This window comes from Oryctolagus cuniculus, chromosome 13, assembly GCF_051225735.1.
Source record: "Oryctolagus cuniculus isolate XC-2025 breed Fujian yellow rabbit chromosome 13, ASM5122573v1, whole genome shotgun sequence".
Classification (NCBI taxonomy): Eukaryota; Metazoa; Chordata; class Mammalia; order Lagomorpha; family Leporidae; genus Oryctolagus; species Oryctolagus cuniculus.
Window position 1 is genome coordinate 37,062,538 of NC_142879.1, and position 18,632 is coordinate 37,081,169.

Genomic DNA, 18,632 nt, shown 5'->3' on the forward strand with positions numbered 1-18,632 from the left:
AATATTCATGCAGGACCTTATTCTTGGATGTGTAGTTTATGCTTCCTAAATTGAGTGCATGTATATGTTCGCCATCTGTTCTGGATTTTCTTTTCTTCTGCACAATTTATTGCAGCCATGAGAATGTTTAGTCTTTATCTTGTCAAACACCAACCAGTTATTAACTTGAGTAGCTTCAAAGGGTCTACTGGATTGACTTCCTAGACAAAAAGCACTAGGTATTTCCTAGCCGTCCTTGAACAGTTACTGATCAGGAGTCTGGACTTAGAGACAGTGAGATGTGTTGTCCTTTCCTGTTGGAAGTATTTGAACTGGCTGCAGTTCTCTGAATTATGCAATAATAGGGGTCAACTTACTTGATGGCTCTGATGTTCTTGCTACTGCTCAGAAGGTTGGAGCCACCCTCCCCTTACCCTTAGCCTAAAGTGACAGGCCAAGGGATGTAGCTTTCTACTTCCTGTCACATTCACGTGGTCGTAGTGTCTCCAGTGCAAAAAGCCCTAATCTGTAGGAATTCATGTGCTTTGATTTTTCAGTTGCAGCAGGAAATTGAAGATTGGAGTAAATCCCATGCTGAGCTCAGTGAGCAAATCAAATCATTTGAGAAGTCTCAGAAAGATTTGGAAGTAGCTCTTACTCACAAAGATGATAATATTAATGTAAGTTCATTCTCATGATATATGGTTAATACTTAAGAATTCTCAGGAAATCTGCCAAATTATAATTGAGAGGCTCTTACACCCTCCCTTTTGCTTCTCTTTTAGGCATTGACTAATTGCATTACACAGTTGAATCGGTTAGAGTGTGAATCTGAATCTGACGGTCAGGGTAAAGGAGGAAGTGAGTCAGATGAGTTAGCCAATGGAAAACTGGGAGGTAAGATCATCTTGGGGAGGTGGGGTTTCTTTTTGCTTTTCTCTCTTTAATTACATACACTGGTGCTGCTTTTCAGCTGACTGCATTTCTTCTTTTTCTTTTATAAAAAGTATATATTTATTTATAAGGCAGAGTGACAGAGAGAGAGGTAGAGACAGAGAGAGATCGTCCATCTGCTGGTTCACTCCCCAAATGGCTGCAGTGGCCTAGGCTGAAGCCAGGACCCTGGAACTCTGGGTCTCCCATGTGGATGGCAGCCCAAGCAGTTGGACCATCTTTTGCTGCTTTCCTAGGCACACTAGCAGGGAGCTAGATCAGAAGTGGAGCTGCTGGGACTCAAACTGGCACTCTGATGTGGGATGTTGGTATTGCTGGTGGCAGTTTAACCTGCTGCGCCACAACACTGGCCCCTGAATTTCTTCATAAGCTTTAAAGTTGTAGATGTTTGTCACTGACTTTGTACATATATTTGTTTGCATTGAGCAGAAGTAGGCTGATGGGGTGTTAAGTAGCAATAAACAGACAAAGAACACTGATTTTGTTTTTACATCCCATTGAGAATAAGGTATGTATACTGGAGCTGCATTAGTTGTTTGTAACACCTCTAAATATTGAAACACTATACAGTAGGGGAAAGTTGTTTCTCAGCTTTATGGAAATGACATTTGATTTTAATATACATCATCTTTAGCTCTTGGGTTTTGAGGCCTGCAACCTGTTTTAAGAGTATTAAGGTGGTCAGAGCCATAAATTAATGTCATGCAGAGGCTAGAGGGCAATAGGACTAGAGATTAAGTAATGTTTACTGATGAGGAAAATGTTTCTGGATGCTGTCTTCTGAGTTGGATGTTACTTGCATACTGGCTGTTTTAAACCATACCTGGTAGCATTTCAATGAAAGAAGAGGAGTAGTGGGTCTTTCTGAATAAGACACTTGCCCTGGTGGACACAGGTCTGAGAGAGAAGGGACTTTATCTCACATATTTCTTCTTGCTCAAGAATAGCATAGATAACATTTTTACTGTACATACTAAAGATTCACTTTTTCAATCTAAGCTTTTAATTCTCTTAAAAGTCAATTTGTTTTGTTGGTTAATTTCTTGTTTCTTTCAATGTTGGAACATGGTAATTATGTAACTTTGGGGAAGTCAGGAAAATTCAGAATTAAAAGCAAGGAAGAAGAGTCAATTCAAGTTTTTTGTTTTTTAGGTGACCAGAATGAGAAGATGAAGAATCAAATTAAGCAGATGATGGACGTCTCTCGGGTATAGTCCTTTTATACAGTCTCATAAATACCCATGAATTCTTCCTGTGCCTCACTTTTAAGAGTACATCTTTCTTCTGCAATTTTTAGACACAAACTGCAATATCAGTAGTTGAAGAAGATTTAAAACTTTTACAATTTAAGCTAAGAGCCTCGATGTCCACTAAATGTAACCTGGAAGGTAGGTTGCTTTTTGAGAAGAAATTGCCATATGCTGGAATGATGTAAAATTACGTTGAAAAGATGCGGAGAGTTTCTTGCTTTCATGCTTCCCACTCCTCTAAAGCACTGCCCCTGTGACCAAGTCCTCGGGCACACACAGATAACAGTGTTACCCTTTACAGAACAAATAAGGAAGCTAGAAGATGACCGCAGTGCCCTGCAATCTGCCAAAGCTGGGCTGGAAGATGAGTGCAGAACGCTGAGGCAGAAAGTGGAGATTCTGAATGAACTCTATCAGCAGAAGGAGATGGCTCTGCAGAAGTACGTTCCCATTGTTCATCATTAACAGTGTTACTGCCATCAGGAATACATGTGTACATTTGATCTCTAAGGTTATCTACAGTGTGTTCATCTGTAATTAGTAGCGGTCCTTCTTCCTTCGGTTTTGTTAATTCCATAACTTTAACCAGCCTGCAGAAATTGTTGCCCTTAATTCCTATGAAGGGGAGCGGTCTATTAGCACTAGCAGTACTGCTGCAGAAGTGCTTCCCTTTTTCTTAAAAGATTTATTTATTTATTTGAAAGTCAGAGTTACACAGAGAGACAAAGGAGAGAGAGAGAAAGAAGTCTTCCATCCACTGGTTCACTCTCCAGTTGCCCACAGTGGCCAGAACTGCACTGATCCGAAGCCAGGAGCCAGGAGCTTCTTCCTGGACTCCTATGCGAGTGCAAGGGCCCAAGGACTAGGGCCATCTTCTTCTGCTTTCCCAGGCCATAGCAGAGAGCTGGATCAGAAGTGGAGCAGCCAGAACTCGAACCGGAGCCCATAATGGATGCCGGCACTGCAGGTCACGGCTTTACCTCTGTGCTACAGCACTGGCCCGACAAAGTGCTACTTTTTTGATGATCTGTACCCTTTCTGTGATTCCACCACTTAATTCACTTTCTTTTTTGTGGTCAGTTATGTAATTCTGATTTGTTGCATTTGTTCTGTCAGCTTTTTTATATTATTATTTTAAGATTTACTGATTTACTTGAAAGGCAGAGTTGCAGAGAGAGAGAGGTTTTCCATCCACTGGCTTACTCCCCAAATGGCCACAATGGCTGGAGCTGGGCCAATCCAAAGCCAGGAGCTAGGAGCTTCTTCCTGGTGCAGGGGCCCAAACACTTGGGCCATCCTTACTGCTTTGTCAGGCCATCAGCAGGGAGCTGGATCAGAAGTGGAGCAGCCAGAACTCGAACTGGCGCCCATATCGGATGCCGGCACGGCAAGTGGCAGCTTTACCTGCCATGCCACAGTGCCTGCCCCATTAGCTCTTAATATAGCCTTTAAAAATCCTGAATGGTTTGTATTACCTCTTTTTCAGTTACATAAAAATTTCAAAAGGAATATTTAGTTAGTGAAGATATCATAAATTTTGGACTGTGTATAGTCAGGTATTCAGACTAACCATGGTGTAATTGTGGTAAGGATAAAAGGAGTTTTGAATATGGAAATACTTGCTTGGTATGCATATTTAGATGTTAATCCTGTGACATCTACATTTCAAATTTAGAGCTAGATAGCTCTTGAAAGATACATTTTTATAGTTCATTTTAAGATTTTTCTCCACAAAATATCTGAATGCTCATCTTTTCTGTCAGTCCCCTAAGTTCAAACTCTGTACAGCTGTTGGTGTGTGCAGTCTCCATGTCTTGGTGGTGTAAAGTCTGTGAAGGAGTTCTCGTTCCTTCGAGATCAGTTCTAGACTCCGTGCAGTGGGGGGTGCTTCCCACTGGTCCTGCGTGGCCTCTACAGCTGCACCAGCTTGCAGCTCCTTCTGCCGCTGGCGCAACTGTGGCCACATTCACCGGTCCCTGCATGCCCTCGAGCCTCTTTGTCTTTACGTACACTGTCGTCTTTGCAGTGAAAATGTCTTTTACATTATTTCCGCCTGGCAGTCTCCTGCTTACTCACACATCTGTCTCCCTTAAAATCTCCTGTGGAGTTAGAAACTGTGTGAGTACTAATTTTTGTTTTTATATATAGGTCTTGAATATGTTATTTAAGTTCAGATTGATGGTTGCTTTCTGTTTCATGGCCTGTTCTGTGTTTTTTTTCTCCTTTCTGTTTGCCTATCTATCTAAAAACCTTAAGGACCATGGCATATATCCTAGACTTATTAAGAAGTCTGATACAGGGGCAAGCGTGGCACAGCAGTTAATAGTGTCGTGGAATGCTTGCATCCCATATTAGGGTGCCTGGATTCAAGTCCTAACTCTGCTTCAGTTCCAGCTTCCTACTCATGAATGTGTACCCTGGAAGGCATCAGGAAGTGGCTTAAATAGTTGGGACCAGGCCACCCTTGTGGGAGACTTGGATTGAGTTCCCAGGCCTGGACTTCTGCCATCCCTAGGTGCTGCTGATATTTGGGGACTGAGCCAATGGAAGGAAGATTGCTATCTCTCTGCCTTTCAAATAAATAAAATTTAAAAAAAATTTAAAATGTCTGATACAGTGGAATAGATTTACCTCTCTGAGCTTCAACTCCTTTCTTAGGGGGGGGCCAGCACTGTGGTGTAGCAGGTAAAGCAGAAATAAGGGAAATAAATAATCCTCTCTTTTGTCCTGAAACACTTAATTGTGTTATTAGACCAGTCCTGGCTTTCCACATTGATGCAAGTGAGCACAAGAGGCTTTCCCATGGAGCACCTAGTGTTTTTTAAACTTGTCTTAATTACCAGTGAGTAAAGAATTATGAAGAGAGATTAGAAAATGAAAATGTTTTTGCCCAGAGGCCAGAGTTTGGTTTTTATCCCTGCATGAGGTTTGAATCGCCTCCTATAGGATTTTATATGTATTTTAGAGAAGGATGGAGAATTACATTTGAACAGAGCATTCCGGCTGCTTGGCAGAAAGAGAAACTTTGACTTGACAACTGGTTCTGTCTTAGGAAGCTGAGTCAAGAAGAGTATGAGCGGGAAGAAAGAGAGCAGCGGCTGTCAGCTGCAGATGAAAAGGCAGTTTTGGCTGCAGAAGAAGTAAAAACTTACAGGTGAGTTGAGTTTCTGAAAGTGTCAGTGGTTGGTGTCTGCGTGTTTACGTTACATAGAAGAAAACAGCACAGAAGCATGAATACATTCATCTATAAGAAAAAAAGTAAGTTTTAAGTTAAATAAAAACTTAAATATTTACTTACTTAAGCTTGTAGCTAGCAAGACCACAGGAGAACTTGGTGCAGATAATTCTGGGTGTTTTGTACATTGGAGTATTCTTTAAGAAAGCAGTTTACTCTGTGGTGTTTCAAAAACCATTAAAGTGATTATGCTATTTGATATGCCCAGTAATCATAACTCTGGGAAATTTTCTATGAATATAATTGAAAAAAAGCTTTTTGGAGGAAGATACTCCTAGTTGGATTATTTGAAGACATATTGAGGAAAAATTAAGGGAGTTAGGATATATCAACTCAGAATCTATAGCCATTAAAAGTATACTTGCTAGAGAAAGGGAACATAGATTGTTTCTAATTTGATTCAGTTATACTTTTAACTGAGTGTAATTCTTAGGCGGAGAATTGAGGAAATGGAGGAAGAACTTCAGAAAACGGAGCGCTCATTTAAGAACCAGGTAATAATTATAATTCCTACAGTTGCAGAACTCTGATACCTAATACAGACTACTTCAATGACTAGTATAATAAATCTCTGAACATGTGTTCAGATTTCATGTGTTATCTTTTTCAGATTGCTACTCATGAGAAGAAAGCTCATGATAATTGGGTAAGATTTTTTTCTTTCTTTCCTCTACTTTGCACAATCTGCCACAACTTAATTTGCATACTTCTTCTAAATAGCTCAAAGCTCGTGCTGCAGAGAGAGCTATAGCTGAAGAGAAAAGGGAAGCTGCCAATTTGAGACACAAGTATGTGATTTTGATATCTGTATTTTCAGAGAATGTTAGAGTTTTTTTTAAAGACTGCAACAGGGAATTGGTTGATATTTCATATTTGTCTGTTCTTTGCCTGTATTGAAGATTACTGGAAATAACCCAGAAGATGGCAATGCTACAAGAAGAACCTGTGATTGTAAAGCCCATGCCAGGGAGACCAAATACACAGAACCCTCCACGGAGAGGTAGGGAACACTTTGTAAAGGGCAGCAGTCTATTTTTTGATGCAGAATTTGTGTGTAAATCACTACTTTTTATGCCCTAGAGTAATCCCAAGAACTAATTTTAAAAAAAAGCAGCAGCAGCAGCTGTCTTTAAAAGGCATTGTCATCTTCAGGTCCCCTGAGCCAGAATGGCTCCTTCGGCACATCCCCTGTGAGCGGTGGCGAATACTCCCCGCCGCTGACCGCGGAGCCGCCCGGGAGGCCTCTCTCTGCTACTCTCCATCGAAGAGACGCGCCTAGAAGTGAATTTGGTGAGTATTCATGTGCTCTTGAGCATTCCAATGTAAATTCAAATTTAATATTTATTTAGGAATTCTAGTTGTAAACATTCTAGAATTTGAGTCTGATCAGTATAGAGAGGAAAATGTCTTAATGTCATGGTGCATAGTTAACTGCAAGATCTGCTTTAGAACAGAAAATATTTTTTATTTTCCTGGAGCACTCTTTCCTGGTATTATTTCTTGATCTTAATTTTTTACTGTGAAATATAAGCCTTTATCTTTAAATACATTTTGATAGGATTCCTCTTGCAAATATTGTAAAAGTAGCTTTAGAACTTTAGTTCATGCAGCATACATACTTACATTGCTCATATACTATGAAATACTTTAAGTCTATTTTGAACCTTTTTTTTTTTTTTTTTTTTACTTTTTGACAGGCAGAGTGGACAGTGAGAGAGACAGAGAGAAAGATCTTCCTTTTTCTGTTGGTTCACCCCGACAATGGCCACTCCAGCCGGCGCACCGCACTGATCTGAAGCCAGGAGCCAGGTCCTGGTCTCCCATGGGGTGCAGGGCCCAAGCACTTGGGCCATCCTCCACTGCACTCCCGGGCCACAGCAGAGAGCTGGCCTGGAAGAGGAGCAACCAGGACAGAATCTGGCGCCCCGACCAGGTCTAGAACCTGGTGTGCTGGCGCCACAGGTGGAGGATTAGCCTATTGAGCTGCGGCGCCGGCCGAATCCTTTTTTTTTTTTTTTTTTTTTTAAGATTTACTTATTCAAAAGAGTTACAGAGAGGGAGAGAAGGAGAGATCTTTGTCTGCTCCTTTACTCCCCAAATGGCCACAGTGGCTGGGACTGGGCCAGACTGAAGCCAGGAGCCTAGAACTCATCCAGGTTTCCTCTGTGGATTGCAGGGGCTCAAGTACTTGGGACGTCTTCTCTTTCCCAGGTGCATTAGCAGGGAGCTTGAAAGGAAGTGGAGCAGCAGGGATTCAACCTAGTGTTCATACAGGATGCCAGTGTTGCTGGTGGCAGCTTGTCCACATTGCTTGACCCTATTTTGAATCTTAACTGGAAATCCAGGACCAGTGCTATTAACATGCAGGGTTTATTGCTGTTCTTTCAGTCTAGGGCAGTTATTTTAATTCACTTAAATCTTTGTGGAAATTATAAGTGATTAGTTAGAGTTTGCCCAAAGTTGGTTATTTCTTAGGAAAAATGCATGCAAGGGCTGTTGTTTCTTTCTCAAGGGTCAATGGACGGGCCTCTCCCTCGTTCTCGATGGCCATCGGAGATATCTGGGAAACCTCCTGCCTCTGGTAAGGGACCTGAGTGGCTTTAGGATTTAACACTGGAGCAAGTGGGGTAGGATTTTTAGTTCCCTAACAGAGTACGCAAGTCTCAGTCAGTTCTTTTCCTTTAATAGATCCAGGATCTGGTTCAGCACCCATGTTGAACAGCAGCTCAAGAGGTTCTTCCCCTACCAAAGGGATGGACGAGGGCAAGGTAAATTCTGCAGTCAATTGGAATTACAGTTTAGGAATTCCAGAAATCTTTAGCGTTCCTTATCACACTTTCTTTGCCTTACCTCCTGTTTCTCTGTTCTATCTGTATTACCTCATTTATTTTTTTAAAAAGCAAACTGTTCCCCAGGAGCCTGGAGGCCCGTCAGTTCCCAGCATTACCTCTGAGCATCCAGTAGCAGTAAGTACTTAGAGGTGCTCCTGGGCTTTTATTTTGTGTATTTCTGGAAAGGATACAAGGAGTATGACACTAACCTTGTTTGCTCTAAATTGCATGGCAATGTTCATCTTACTCTTCTCCTTGACTTGGGAGTGTTACTGAACTATGGGCTCATGATTGGTTGGTTGGTTTTTTTTCTCCTCTTTGCAGTTGTGGTTAGACTATTAATCTGTTTAGAGCATCTGCCATACTTTTTAACATAAAAGATGTGAAAAGGCATCTTTCCAACTTTATATTGTATGTTTTGGTGCTGAATGTTGTTAAGCAAATTGTATAACTAATCATTATCATCTTTGTTTGAAAATATGGTATATAAGAATGCTTTCATTTATTTTCTAGGCAAGCCCTATTTATCTGAAGTTACATATAAATAACTGAAGAATTTGAAATAGTTTCACTGAAACAATGAACATCTATAAATTACCTACTGAGCTAGTTGCTAGGAATAGCCCTAAATTATGTTCACCTAAGTGTTTTCTCTTGTAACTTTTATAGCTGTTAAAGCAGTAGGTCCTCTCTAATCTTACCTCAACACATTGAAATCAAAGTAAATTTGAGTTTGTAATCCACTTTCCCGTAGGCAGTGATTAGTCAGTATCATAATACATAGGATTACTAGTGAATGTGGGTAAATATTAAGAGCTATGCCTGCTTTAGATATTGTTTCTGTTGGAAAATACTTCCAGTGCAGGACTTCAGTAATATATTTGTGGTTTTTTGTTTGTTTGTTTTTTGGACAGGCAGAGTGGACAGTGAGAGAGAGAGAGAAAGGTCTTCCTTTACCATTGGTGCTGCGGCCAGCACACTGCGCTGATCCAAAGCCAGAAGCCAGGTGCTTCTCCTGGTCTCCCATGGGGTGCAGGGCCCAAGTACTTGGGTCATCCTCCACTGCACTTCCCTGGCCACAGCAGAGAGCTGGCCTGGAAGAGGGGCAACTGGGACAGAATCTGGCGCCCCAACCGGGACTAGAACCCGGTGTGCCGGCACTGCAAGGCGGAGGATTAGCCTAGTGAGCCGCGGCGCCGGCCACCAGTAATATATTTCTCTTAGATCTTTATATCCAGTGGCAGCTGTGTAAGACCCAAGATCCCACTGAAATAGAAGAGTTCAAAGAGTAGAGAATCCTTGTGAGAGAGGAACAGAGGTTTAGAGTCCAGCCTGGTATTAACTATTATAGTTTGGCCTCTTACATGCTGTGTGACTTTCTCTGTGCCCCTGTTCCCTTCTGTTTGGAAGAAAACTATGAGATTATCAGTGACCTGACAATGTATGAAAGGCCAATTGAATGTACTGACTAGTAGCTGTTATTACATGTGGAGAGAATGAGTTTTTTTGTGTTTTTTCGTTCTCTGCACACTCAATATGGAACTAATGAGCTATTGTGATGAAAGGATGGATTAGAAATAGATGACAGGGTATATGGTATGGCTTTTTTAAAAATTAGGAATCACCTGCATTAATAACTTGACAGTCCTCTTCTCCTTCCATTTTTGTTGCAAATTTCAGTGGAACTGTCATTTCTGTGTCCTCTTTGAACCTCTCTAAGCTGCCAGTGGAAACAAATGGGAGGAGTGGAGCTGGTGGTGGTGCACAGATTTTGCTTTTTGGACAGGTGCCTGACATTGGCTTCTTTGAATTTTTAGCTTTTACTGGTGCTGGTTCTTTTGTCTGTCAAATGCAAGTATTTCAAAACTTTGCTTTTTTTCTGCAGGTTAATATGGCTCCAAAAGGGCCTCCTCCTTTCCCAGGGGTGCCCTTCATAGGCCCTCTGCCACCACCCGTTCGATACGGACCACCTCCTCAGCTCGGCAGACATTTCGGGCCTCGACCACTGCCTCCGTTTGGTATGATGATCTAGACAGCAGTAACTGACTTGTAAAGTATAGGCATCTTTTCTTTCTCTGTAGTGCTTGCTGACATAGTTGGTACCGCAGGGCTTCGCAATGCAAGGAGGAAGCTGAGTACATTTTAGCTTTTCTTTGAGTTTCTCAGAAACCATTAGGTGCTGCATAATCTCCCTGTACTCAGATGGACAGCAGCTGTCTCCTAGACAGAGAAGGGGCAATTTTATAGACAGCCAGAAATATTACTTCTACAGCTGTTCATTGAGTATCTTTGGCTATGTACCAGGCTGATTAAGACCCATCCTGTAACTTCATTTCAACAAACAAAAACCTTGCAGTCATCCATTGGTAGTTGATCACCAGATATAAAAGAAGATAAGAGCAAATGCTTCCTCCAGCAGAGCACCTGAATTTTGATGCAATGTATTAGGTTCATGCTAACCTACTATATGAGTTTTAAACTGATAATTAATAGATGTGGAGTTGCTTTATGAAAATTCATTGCAGTTAAATGCTTATTTCACACCCTGTTTTCTTGGCATGATATACAGTACTTCCAAGCACAAACAGAGCTCTTTGTGCAATAAAGAGGGCAAAACTGTATTGACAAAAAATTCCGAATCTGGAGCTAGGTGGAGCCATGTTTAAATCTTTCCTAGCCTATGTTGTATCATGGCCGGCCGGCCATAGGCATGTGGTCCAAACTTGCTGAGACTCAGTTTGCCTCATCTGTAAAGTTGGAATGCCATCACTAGATTTTCTAAGGCTGTGAGAAACTAATTCTAAACTACTAATGCATTAATATATTCGTATCTGGAACCATCTTAATTTAGATGTGTTCCTAGATGTTTGTGTGACCAACTGTTTATTTTCCAGGTCCTGGTATGCGTCCACCAGTAGGCTTAAGAGAATATGCACCAGGCGTTCCTCCTGGAAAGCAGGACCTGCTTTTTGATCCTCGGGAATTTGTACCAGGACACACACCGTTTAGACCTCCAGGCCCTCTTGGTCCAAGAGAGTACTTCATTCCTGGTACTCGGTTACCACCCCCACCTCCACCCCAGGATTATGCGCCATCACCTGCTGCAAGAGACTTCCTGCCTTCGGGCTCCAGAGAGGAGCCTCCACCTGCTTCTCAGAGCAGCAGCCAGGACTGTTCACAGGCTTTACAACAGAGCCCGTAACTGACCTCTGACATTCAGTCAGAGAGAAGCAGACTGTGCACTCTTCGTTACAGTAAGGATTTCATTGGCTTCAGAATCCAAAAGTTTGTTTTAAAAGGTTTGTTTATAGAACTATGCTGACTTGGCAGTATGCATTTTTGAGCCAAACAATTAAAAAATACCATTTTCTCCCCTAAAAATATTCACTTCTTAAGCTAGAACATCCTTACAACTTTGAAATGTGCAATAAACAGTACCTGTGTTTTAGTTAATGTAGTATATGTAATTGCTAAATGATTTAGAATGTCATGAAAAATATGAACATTTCCTGTGGAAATGCTTTAAGAACGTGTATTTCCATCATCCTATTTTTAGTGTACACCAGTTAAATACAGAGCAATGGTGTTTGTAAGTTTGATTTTTTTAAAAAAAATATGGTCATAAAGACTGTTACGCTAAAAATGTTTACTAAAAGATCACCAAACTTTTATTTTCCCCTCTTGCTCAAGTTCTTTGTAGTAATAGTTCATAAAAATTTGTTTATTAATATATTCCAAGTGTCTGTTGATTCATTGGATTGTCATGAAGACTTGTACCATTTAGGAAACATGTAAACCTGGGCTCCCACAACTGCAGTTGACAGCGTGGAAGCCCACGCCCTATTGCTCAGCCTCAGTCACCTGCAAACTCACAAGTCATTCCTCCCTTTTAAGGCAATGAAGTCACTGATCCCACCTGTACAGCGTCTGTGTGCTTTCTTATACCTTCATTGCCCACTGGAAAATGATTTTCTGAGTGTGGGTTTATATTAATAGTGAAAGGTTTACTCGATGTTCTCTTGTTTTTTTTACCATTTTTGCTTTAAGGGTCCATAACAGAAAAAATGGTGTGTGTGACAGTAAGAGTAAGGAAACTTGTTTTTAAAAATGTACAGTCTGTATCTTTCCTGTGCCTTCATATTTTCAAGGAATATGAAAAAAAATTACAAGAGTATAATACCTGAGAAAGAATGATTTAGAACTGAACAGCTTATAGAATGCTCTAGGTCAGCAGCTGGTGGCTGAACTCGTCTTTTTTGATACATACTATTCCAAAGTTAATATTTGACCATTAGTACTTTAATTTAAAAACCAATCAATCTAAGAATCTAGAATTGCACCATACTTAAAAGTGTTATGCCCATTATTACATTGTGCCTTTAAAACAATGTTTCTAAGAACAAACTCTTCAGAGATTTTAATGACTTTTTTTTAAAGATTTTGTTTATTTGAAAGAGTGACAGAGACAGAGATCCTTATTACTGGTTCACTGCCTACATGGCCGAAATGGAGGGGGCCAGGCTGGGCCAGGGCAAAGCCAGGAGCTAGGCACTTCATCTGGGTCTCCCACATGGGTGTAGGGAGGGGCCCAAGGAATTGGGCCATCCTCTGTTGCTTTCCCAGGCACATTACCAGGGAGCTGGATTGGAAGAGGAGCAGCCGGACTCAAACTGGTGCCCAAATGGGATGCAGGCATCACACGTAATGGCTTAACCTGTTGTGCCACAATGCTGGCCCCTTGATTTTAACTTTTAATGGCACATTTTAATAGGTTTAAAATTTAGATTAAAATTACCAAAGGCTGAGACTTTTGTCTACTGGTAGACTATGTTCTGCCACTCTCAGAAGTTCTATCACGTAATTGAAACCTGGAGCCTGACTTGTTACTGTTGTGATATTTAACCCACTAAGAATACTCTGTACAATGGAACAAAACTTTCACTGTGAAAAAAAATCATCTCTTTATCCTAAACTATGGAAAACAGTAGTCTAAAAGATGAGAACCTTTGAAAGAAGGTAACACTTTCAAAGTTCATAAAGAAGGGGCCAGCACTATGGCATAGTGGGTGAAGCTGCTGTCTAGAACACTGGCATCCCACATTAGGTGCTGGTTCCAATTCCAGCTGCTTCACTTCTTATCCAGCTCCCTGCTAATGTGCCTAGGAAAGCAATGGAGATGGCCCAAGTGCTCGGGCCCCTACACCCACATGGGAGACCCAGAGGAAGGTCTTGGCTCCTGGCTTTGGATGGGCCCAGCTTCAATCATTGCAGCCATTTGGGAAGTGAACCAGCAGATGAAAGATCTCTACCTTTTAAATAAATAAATCTTTAAAAGAAAGTTCATAAGAAATACCTGAGTTCTTCAGGAAAACTATTAAACATCCTATTTAATATCAACAATAGAAGAAATTAAATCTAAGAGGAAAACTCCACAGAAATAGCAGAGGTCATTTTAACCATGTAAACCAGAGTTGGGGAACATCCAGCCCGCATACTGTATAAGGCCCACAAAATCATTTGGTCAAGTGGGACTTGAAATTCAGTAAATCTATAACAGGCTAATTTTTAAGTTGATAAATTTGCATGGCCTGTGAATTATATTAGAAATACCCAGGTGGCCCTTGGCAGAAGAAAGGTCCCCTACCCCCGATAAATGAAGATTAAGTCAAAAACAGAACTTCTGGATCTCTCTTAATCTCTTTAAGGACACACAATAATGCTGATAATAGAATTTCTAGTTTTAAATGGCCTTTAAGTATAGATTTTGCCAGCCAGGAAGATAATCAAGTTGGAAAGGTAAATAAAATGTTTTTTCATTGAAAATAAAGGTTTTTTCCATCTCATTTTGTTTAAAAAAATCAGTAAGCTGTGAAGAGATTCCAGTGTAGCCTACCTGAGCAGTTCTGAGTCAGTCCACAGTTGCTGCCTTTCACATCCATCTGATGGCACCGTATCTCTGCCGCAAGGGTCAGAGCAGAGTGAGCTGCTAATGTACAAGTGGCTTAGGGAATACCAGTCCTCAGTTAAGTCAGACTTTGCCATCTCCAAAATTATTACAACTGTTTCAGAAGTCATTTCTAGCTAATTGTGTTTCTGGGTTTAGTTGCTAAAAGTGTCTCATTTATGAAGCAGCAGTATTTCAATGTAAAAGATTTCTATTGTAGTGTGGTTACAGTTAATGGCTGATTATTCTTCCTCACTGGAAAGCATACAAATAATTTGTGGGATGTGGAACACTCTGTGTCAACTGCTCCAAGATAATCACTCTTTTTGTCATTTCATTCAGGTCTGAATTAAAGCTAAACTAATCACACGGTGTTCAATTTAAGCTTCTTTAATAACTGATGAAAGGCATTTGTAGTTCATATAAACCATACTTAAGTGCAGGACAGCAGATGCTTCTTTATATATAAATTACCACTTTGATACACATCTTATGATCATGAGAAAAGAGAAAGAACAATGTATCAGTTTTGCTACATTTTAATAGTAGGATTTTTAAGGGATTATTTTAGGTCTCATCAGCAACATCAAACAGGTACTGAGTACTCCACAGGGTACAGAGTGCTGCCAAGCACCTAGGGAAATGTGTGTGACATGGAGGAAATACTGTTCTTGCTCCTTGAAGAGCTTACAGTTTGGGGATTTGACAAAAAGAATTCCTTAAGGCAAATTCTTCATCCTCTAGCCCTACTGTGGATTGAGTTACTTGAGAATCTGGAATTAATCCAATCAAGATGAGAGACAAGACTAAACTTGGTTGAGAATTCTTTCAGGCTCATATAGTCTTTATTAATATCCAACTAATAAACAGAATTGACCTAACAGACAACTGAAAGTAAAGACTAGATCTCTTGAAGTGCAAGGGCTAAAACAACTTAATTGTGATTACTTACTTCAAAAAGCAAACATATCGGCATGACTAGGGTTATTACACTAGTTTAAAAATAGGCCAAGTACTGAAATTGCATTCCCCTCATGCATTGTTCATTAAAATAGTGAATATTAAAATACATGGGTTCTATATCTAACCCACAGAGAGCCCATCACAAATTTTAATGTTCTGTGTATCAAATATCCACCTCATGTGTACTATGAAAATTTTATTTATGCCCCATTAAGTCAAAAGAAATGTAAATAGTAAAATTATAATAAGCTAATGACCTGCATATTCTCATATGGATGAATTCCAATATATCTAAATAGGAAATAAATGGCAATCCTATCTATCTATATTAAAAAAAATAGAATATCTTTCCAGATTTTGCATACTCATCACTATAAGAAGAGATATGCAGGTTTGAAGATTTCACAATCAGTTGTCAGAAAACAGCAGTTGTTCCTGCAATATCTTGTTAGCATCTGACTCAGCTATTTTTAGATTACATTATTTGGAAGACATTGTGAACCCATCTAAAAATTTAATTCTGAGATGGTTCCAATGTTAACCCTAGAATTGTTATCAGAAAGAATAACAACGTGATACAGAAGAATATCTAATCAACATGATTAAAAGTATGCTCACTTTCAGAAAAACAATCTGGTCATCTGGAAAAACTCACAGCTACAACCTGGGAAACACTCCCACACGGGGTACTGATCTGGCCAAGGCACACTATTTCTAAGCAAGAAAACGATCAGATCAGGTGAATGTAGGCCACCTCAAAGGAGCAGCCTATCATCTGCAGACAGACCTTCTTAGGCAGCATAACTGGTCCATTTTCTCTTAAAGTAGTTTGATACTATTCTACCCACCTCAACCCAAAGTTTGAAGTTAACTCAAACCAAAAGAGCATATTGGAGCAAAAGTGAACAGATGTGTATGTAAACTCTAGCACATTCTTATTGCTGTATTAAGTTCGAAGATGAGCAAACCTACCCACAACAGTATTTTTCCAGGAAGCAGGGTAGGAGTAGTGGTAACTTAGAAAACAGACTATTAATTGCACAATAGAAAAGTAAAAATATGTTTTCAAATCTACAATAAACCTGTATCCAAAGGAGTCTTATACATCAGTGATGTGCTAGACTTTGAATTCTGTGGTACAGCTTTGCAGTGGACTCACTCTGGCCTACTGGCACGGGTACAGCTTGCTTTCTGCCTTCTGAAGGGTGAATATGCTACACAGAGCTGTGATGGTTTCTAACAAGTGGCAAAATTCACAGAAGTTCCAGGTTATTCATGTCAGGATCATTCCTTGTGCAAAGTTTGATGTAGATGAAGATAAAGTGGTTTCTTGGTCAATAATTGCAATTTCTTTCTTTTAAAGTCAGTGGGTTTCTTGTATCTGTAACCACAATAGAAAGATCATTGTTTAAAATGCTTTGAGGATGGATTAAATACTTTTGAGTCCAAGGATACAGGGACTAGGAAAACCAACATAGCAGTCACCATTAAATGAGTACAGACTTACAGCTCTATTACAATTGGCCCAGGCTTAATTTCATCCATCTCCATGAAAGCAAAACATTTGGTGCTGGTAAACCTTTTTTTAGGCTTGTAGTGTTTGAATTCAAAGAAGATAGCTGCACCTAAAGTAATGAAACAAAATAAACCACATAAGCCAAGACAGCACATTTCTTATGTGTGAATTAAGTGGGTTTTTTGACCACCAGAAGCATTTCAGCAAGCAATGGTTTTCCTAAGTTTACAACGTAAGCTGTGTCAAATAGGCTCTAATGATGGCTCATGGCTGTCACCTCAGACTTCTGAATCTGAGTAGTATGACATTTCCACACATCAACCAACTCTATACAGTACAGCAAAAGCTCCCCAAGTTACACTGACTCAAGAATGTATATGGGGGCCAGCACTGTGGTCTAGCAGGCTAGGCTTCTGCCTGTGGCACTAGCATCCCATATGGGCACCGGTTCATGTCCTGGCTGCTCCTCTTCTGATCCAGCTCTCTGCTATGGCCTGGGAAAGCAGTGGAAGATGGCCCAAGAACTTGGGCCCCTGTACCCATGTGGGAGACCTAAGAAGCTCCTGGCTTCCAATCGGCCCAGCTCCTGCTGTTGTGGCCATTTGGGGATTTAACCAGCAGATGGAAGACCTTTCTCTCTGTCATTCCATCTGTAACTAGCTCTCAAAAAAAAAAAATCTTTAACAAAATGTATATGAACCACTAAAGCCAGCTATAGTGACCCAAGAACGTATATAAACCACTAAATGTAAAATATGAAATACCACAAGAAAATCCTTGTCAAGTATTAGCAATACCCATTGAAACTCATAAGTGGAAAAGACATTTCTAAGAGTTCCTAAAAAAAATTCAGGTCTGAACCATTTTTCTTCCTCTTGAAATAAAAACTCAAAAATTCTGTTTTGGGGGTGTTAGGAGTTCAAACATTAGTCACATGCTGGTTCAGTTATAAAGTTACGAGTTTCCTACTGCATTCTGCAGTGTGTAAAGCACCGGCTTTTGGCTTTTCCCACCTGTAATGACATACATGCATCTATGAAAGGAACAGGTCTCAAAGGCAAGCCTATTTCATTCTCCTCCAGTGAACTAGTGATAATGAAAAAAATCAGACAGTTCTATGTCCCCAAAGCCCAAGAGATAAGCTCTCATCCCACCCCTGCAGGAAAAAAAAGCTAAAAAGAGAGATAAACTGCCTCTCACTAGAGTAGCCAGGAACAATTAAATTTTTTTTTTTTTACAGGCAGAGTTAGAGAGAGAAAGAAAGGTCTTCCTTTTTCTGTTGGCTTGCCCCCCAAGTAGCTGCTAAGGCTGGCACATTGTGGCCAGTGCGCTATGCCGATCTGAAGCCAGGAGCCAGGTGCTTCTCCTGCTCTCCCATGCGGGGGCAGGGCCCAAGCACTTGGGCCATCTTCCACTGCCCCCCCCCCCCCCCCCCGGGCCACAGAAGAGAGCTGGACTGGAAGAGGAGCAACCAGGACAGAACCGGCACTCCAAAGCCAGCAGGTGGAGGATTAGCCTAGTGAGCTGCGGGCCCAGGAACAATTAATTTCTAAAGAAGGCATGGACGGGCCGGCGCCATGGCTCACTTGGCTAATCCTCCGCAGTGGAGGATGGCCCAACTGCACAGTTCCTGCCGTAGCAGCCATCTGGGGAGTGAACCAACGGAAGGAAGACCTTTCTCTCTCTCTCTCTCTCTCTCACTAACTCTGCCTGTCAAAAAAAAAAAAAAAAAAAAAAAAAAAGAAAAGAAAGAAAAAAAAAAAAAGGAAGGCATGGAAACTGATGAAAGTCAGGGTCTTACTCTTAACTGGCTTTTTCTTTTTTCCTTTTCTTTTCCTTTCTTTTTTTGACAGGCAGAGTGGACAGTGAGAGAGAAAGACAGAGAGAAAGGTCTTCCTTTGCCGTTGGTTCACCCTCCAATGGCCTCCGCGGCCGGCGCGCTGCAGCTGGCACACCGCGC

The 18,632-nt window shown here is 40.8% G+C and overlaps 2 protein-coding genes across 8 annotated transcripts in view; one reads left to right on the top strand and one right to left on the bottom strand.

Moving 5' to 3' along the window:
• The window catches only part of MIA3 (MIA SH3 domain ER export factor 3), a 56,292-nt gene extending 41,730 nt beyond the window's left edge, over positions 1–14,562 (top strand). For 3 of the 6 annotated variants that reach the window (XM_008268390.5, XM_070055340.2, XM_017347772.4), the window contains 16 exons: positions 537–659; positions 765–876; positions 2,086–2,141; positions 2,231–2,321; positions 2,485–2,623; positions 5,236–5,337; positions 5,852–5,912; positions 6,029–6,064; positions 6,139–6,206; positions 6,318–6,418; positions 6,571–6,708; positions 7,931–7,999; positions 8,107–8,186; positions 8,319–8,384; positions 10,135–10,267; positions 11,144–11,981. In XM_008268390.5, the coding sequence (XP_008266612.4) occupies positions 537–659; positions 765–876; positions 2,086–2,141; positions 2,231–2,321; positions 2,485–2,623; positions 5,236–5,337; positions 5,852–5,912; positions 6,029–6,064; positions 6,139–6,206; positions 6,318–6,418; positions 6,571–6,708; positions 7,931–7,999; positions 8,107–8,186; positions 8,319–8,384; positions 10,135–10,267; positions 11,144–11,451 (1,683 nt within the window). In that variant the 3' untranslated portion in view covers positions 11,452–11,981. Of the gene's footprint in view, positions 1–536; positions 660–764; positions 877–2,085; positions 2,142–2,230; positions 2,322–2,484; positions 2,624–5,235; positions 5,338–5,851; positions 5,913–6,028; positions 6,065–6,138; positions 6,207–6,317; positions 6,419–6,570; positions 6,709–7,930; positions 8,000–8,106; positions 8,187–8,318; positions 8,385–10,134; positions 10,268–11,143 lie in introns of all 6 variants that reach the window. The other 3 variants (XM_008268391.5, XM_008268392.5, XM_017347773.4) reach the window with 3 other exon arrangements.
• A 5-nt stretch (positions 14,563–14,567) lies between these two features.
• AIDA (axin interactor, dorsalization associated) overlaps positions 14,568–18,632 on the bottom strand; it is a 59,165-nt gene continuing 55,100 nt past the window's right edge. For both annotated transcript variants that reach the window (XM_008268388.5, XM_002717493.6), the window contains 2 exons: positions 16,664–16,781; positions 14,568–16,537 (listed from right to left, as the gene is read on the bottom strand). In XM_008268388.5, coding sequence (XP_008266610.1) covers positions 16,441–16,537; positions 16,664–16,781 — 215 coding nt within the window. In that variant the 3' untranslated portion in view covers positions 14,568–16,440. The remainder of the gene's footprint in view (positions 16,538–16,663; positions 16,782–18,632) is intronic.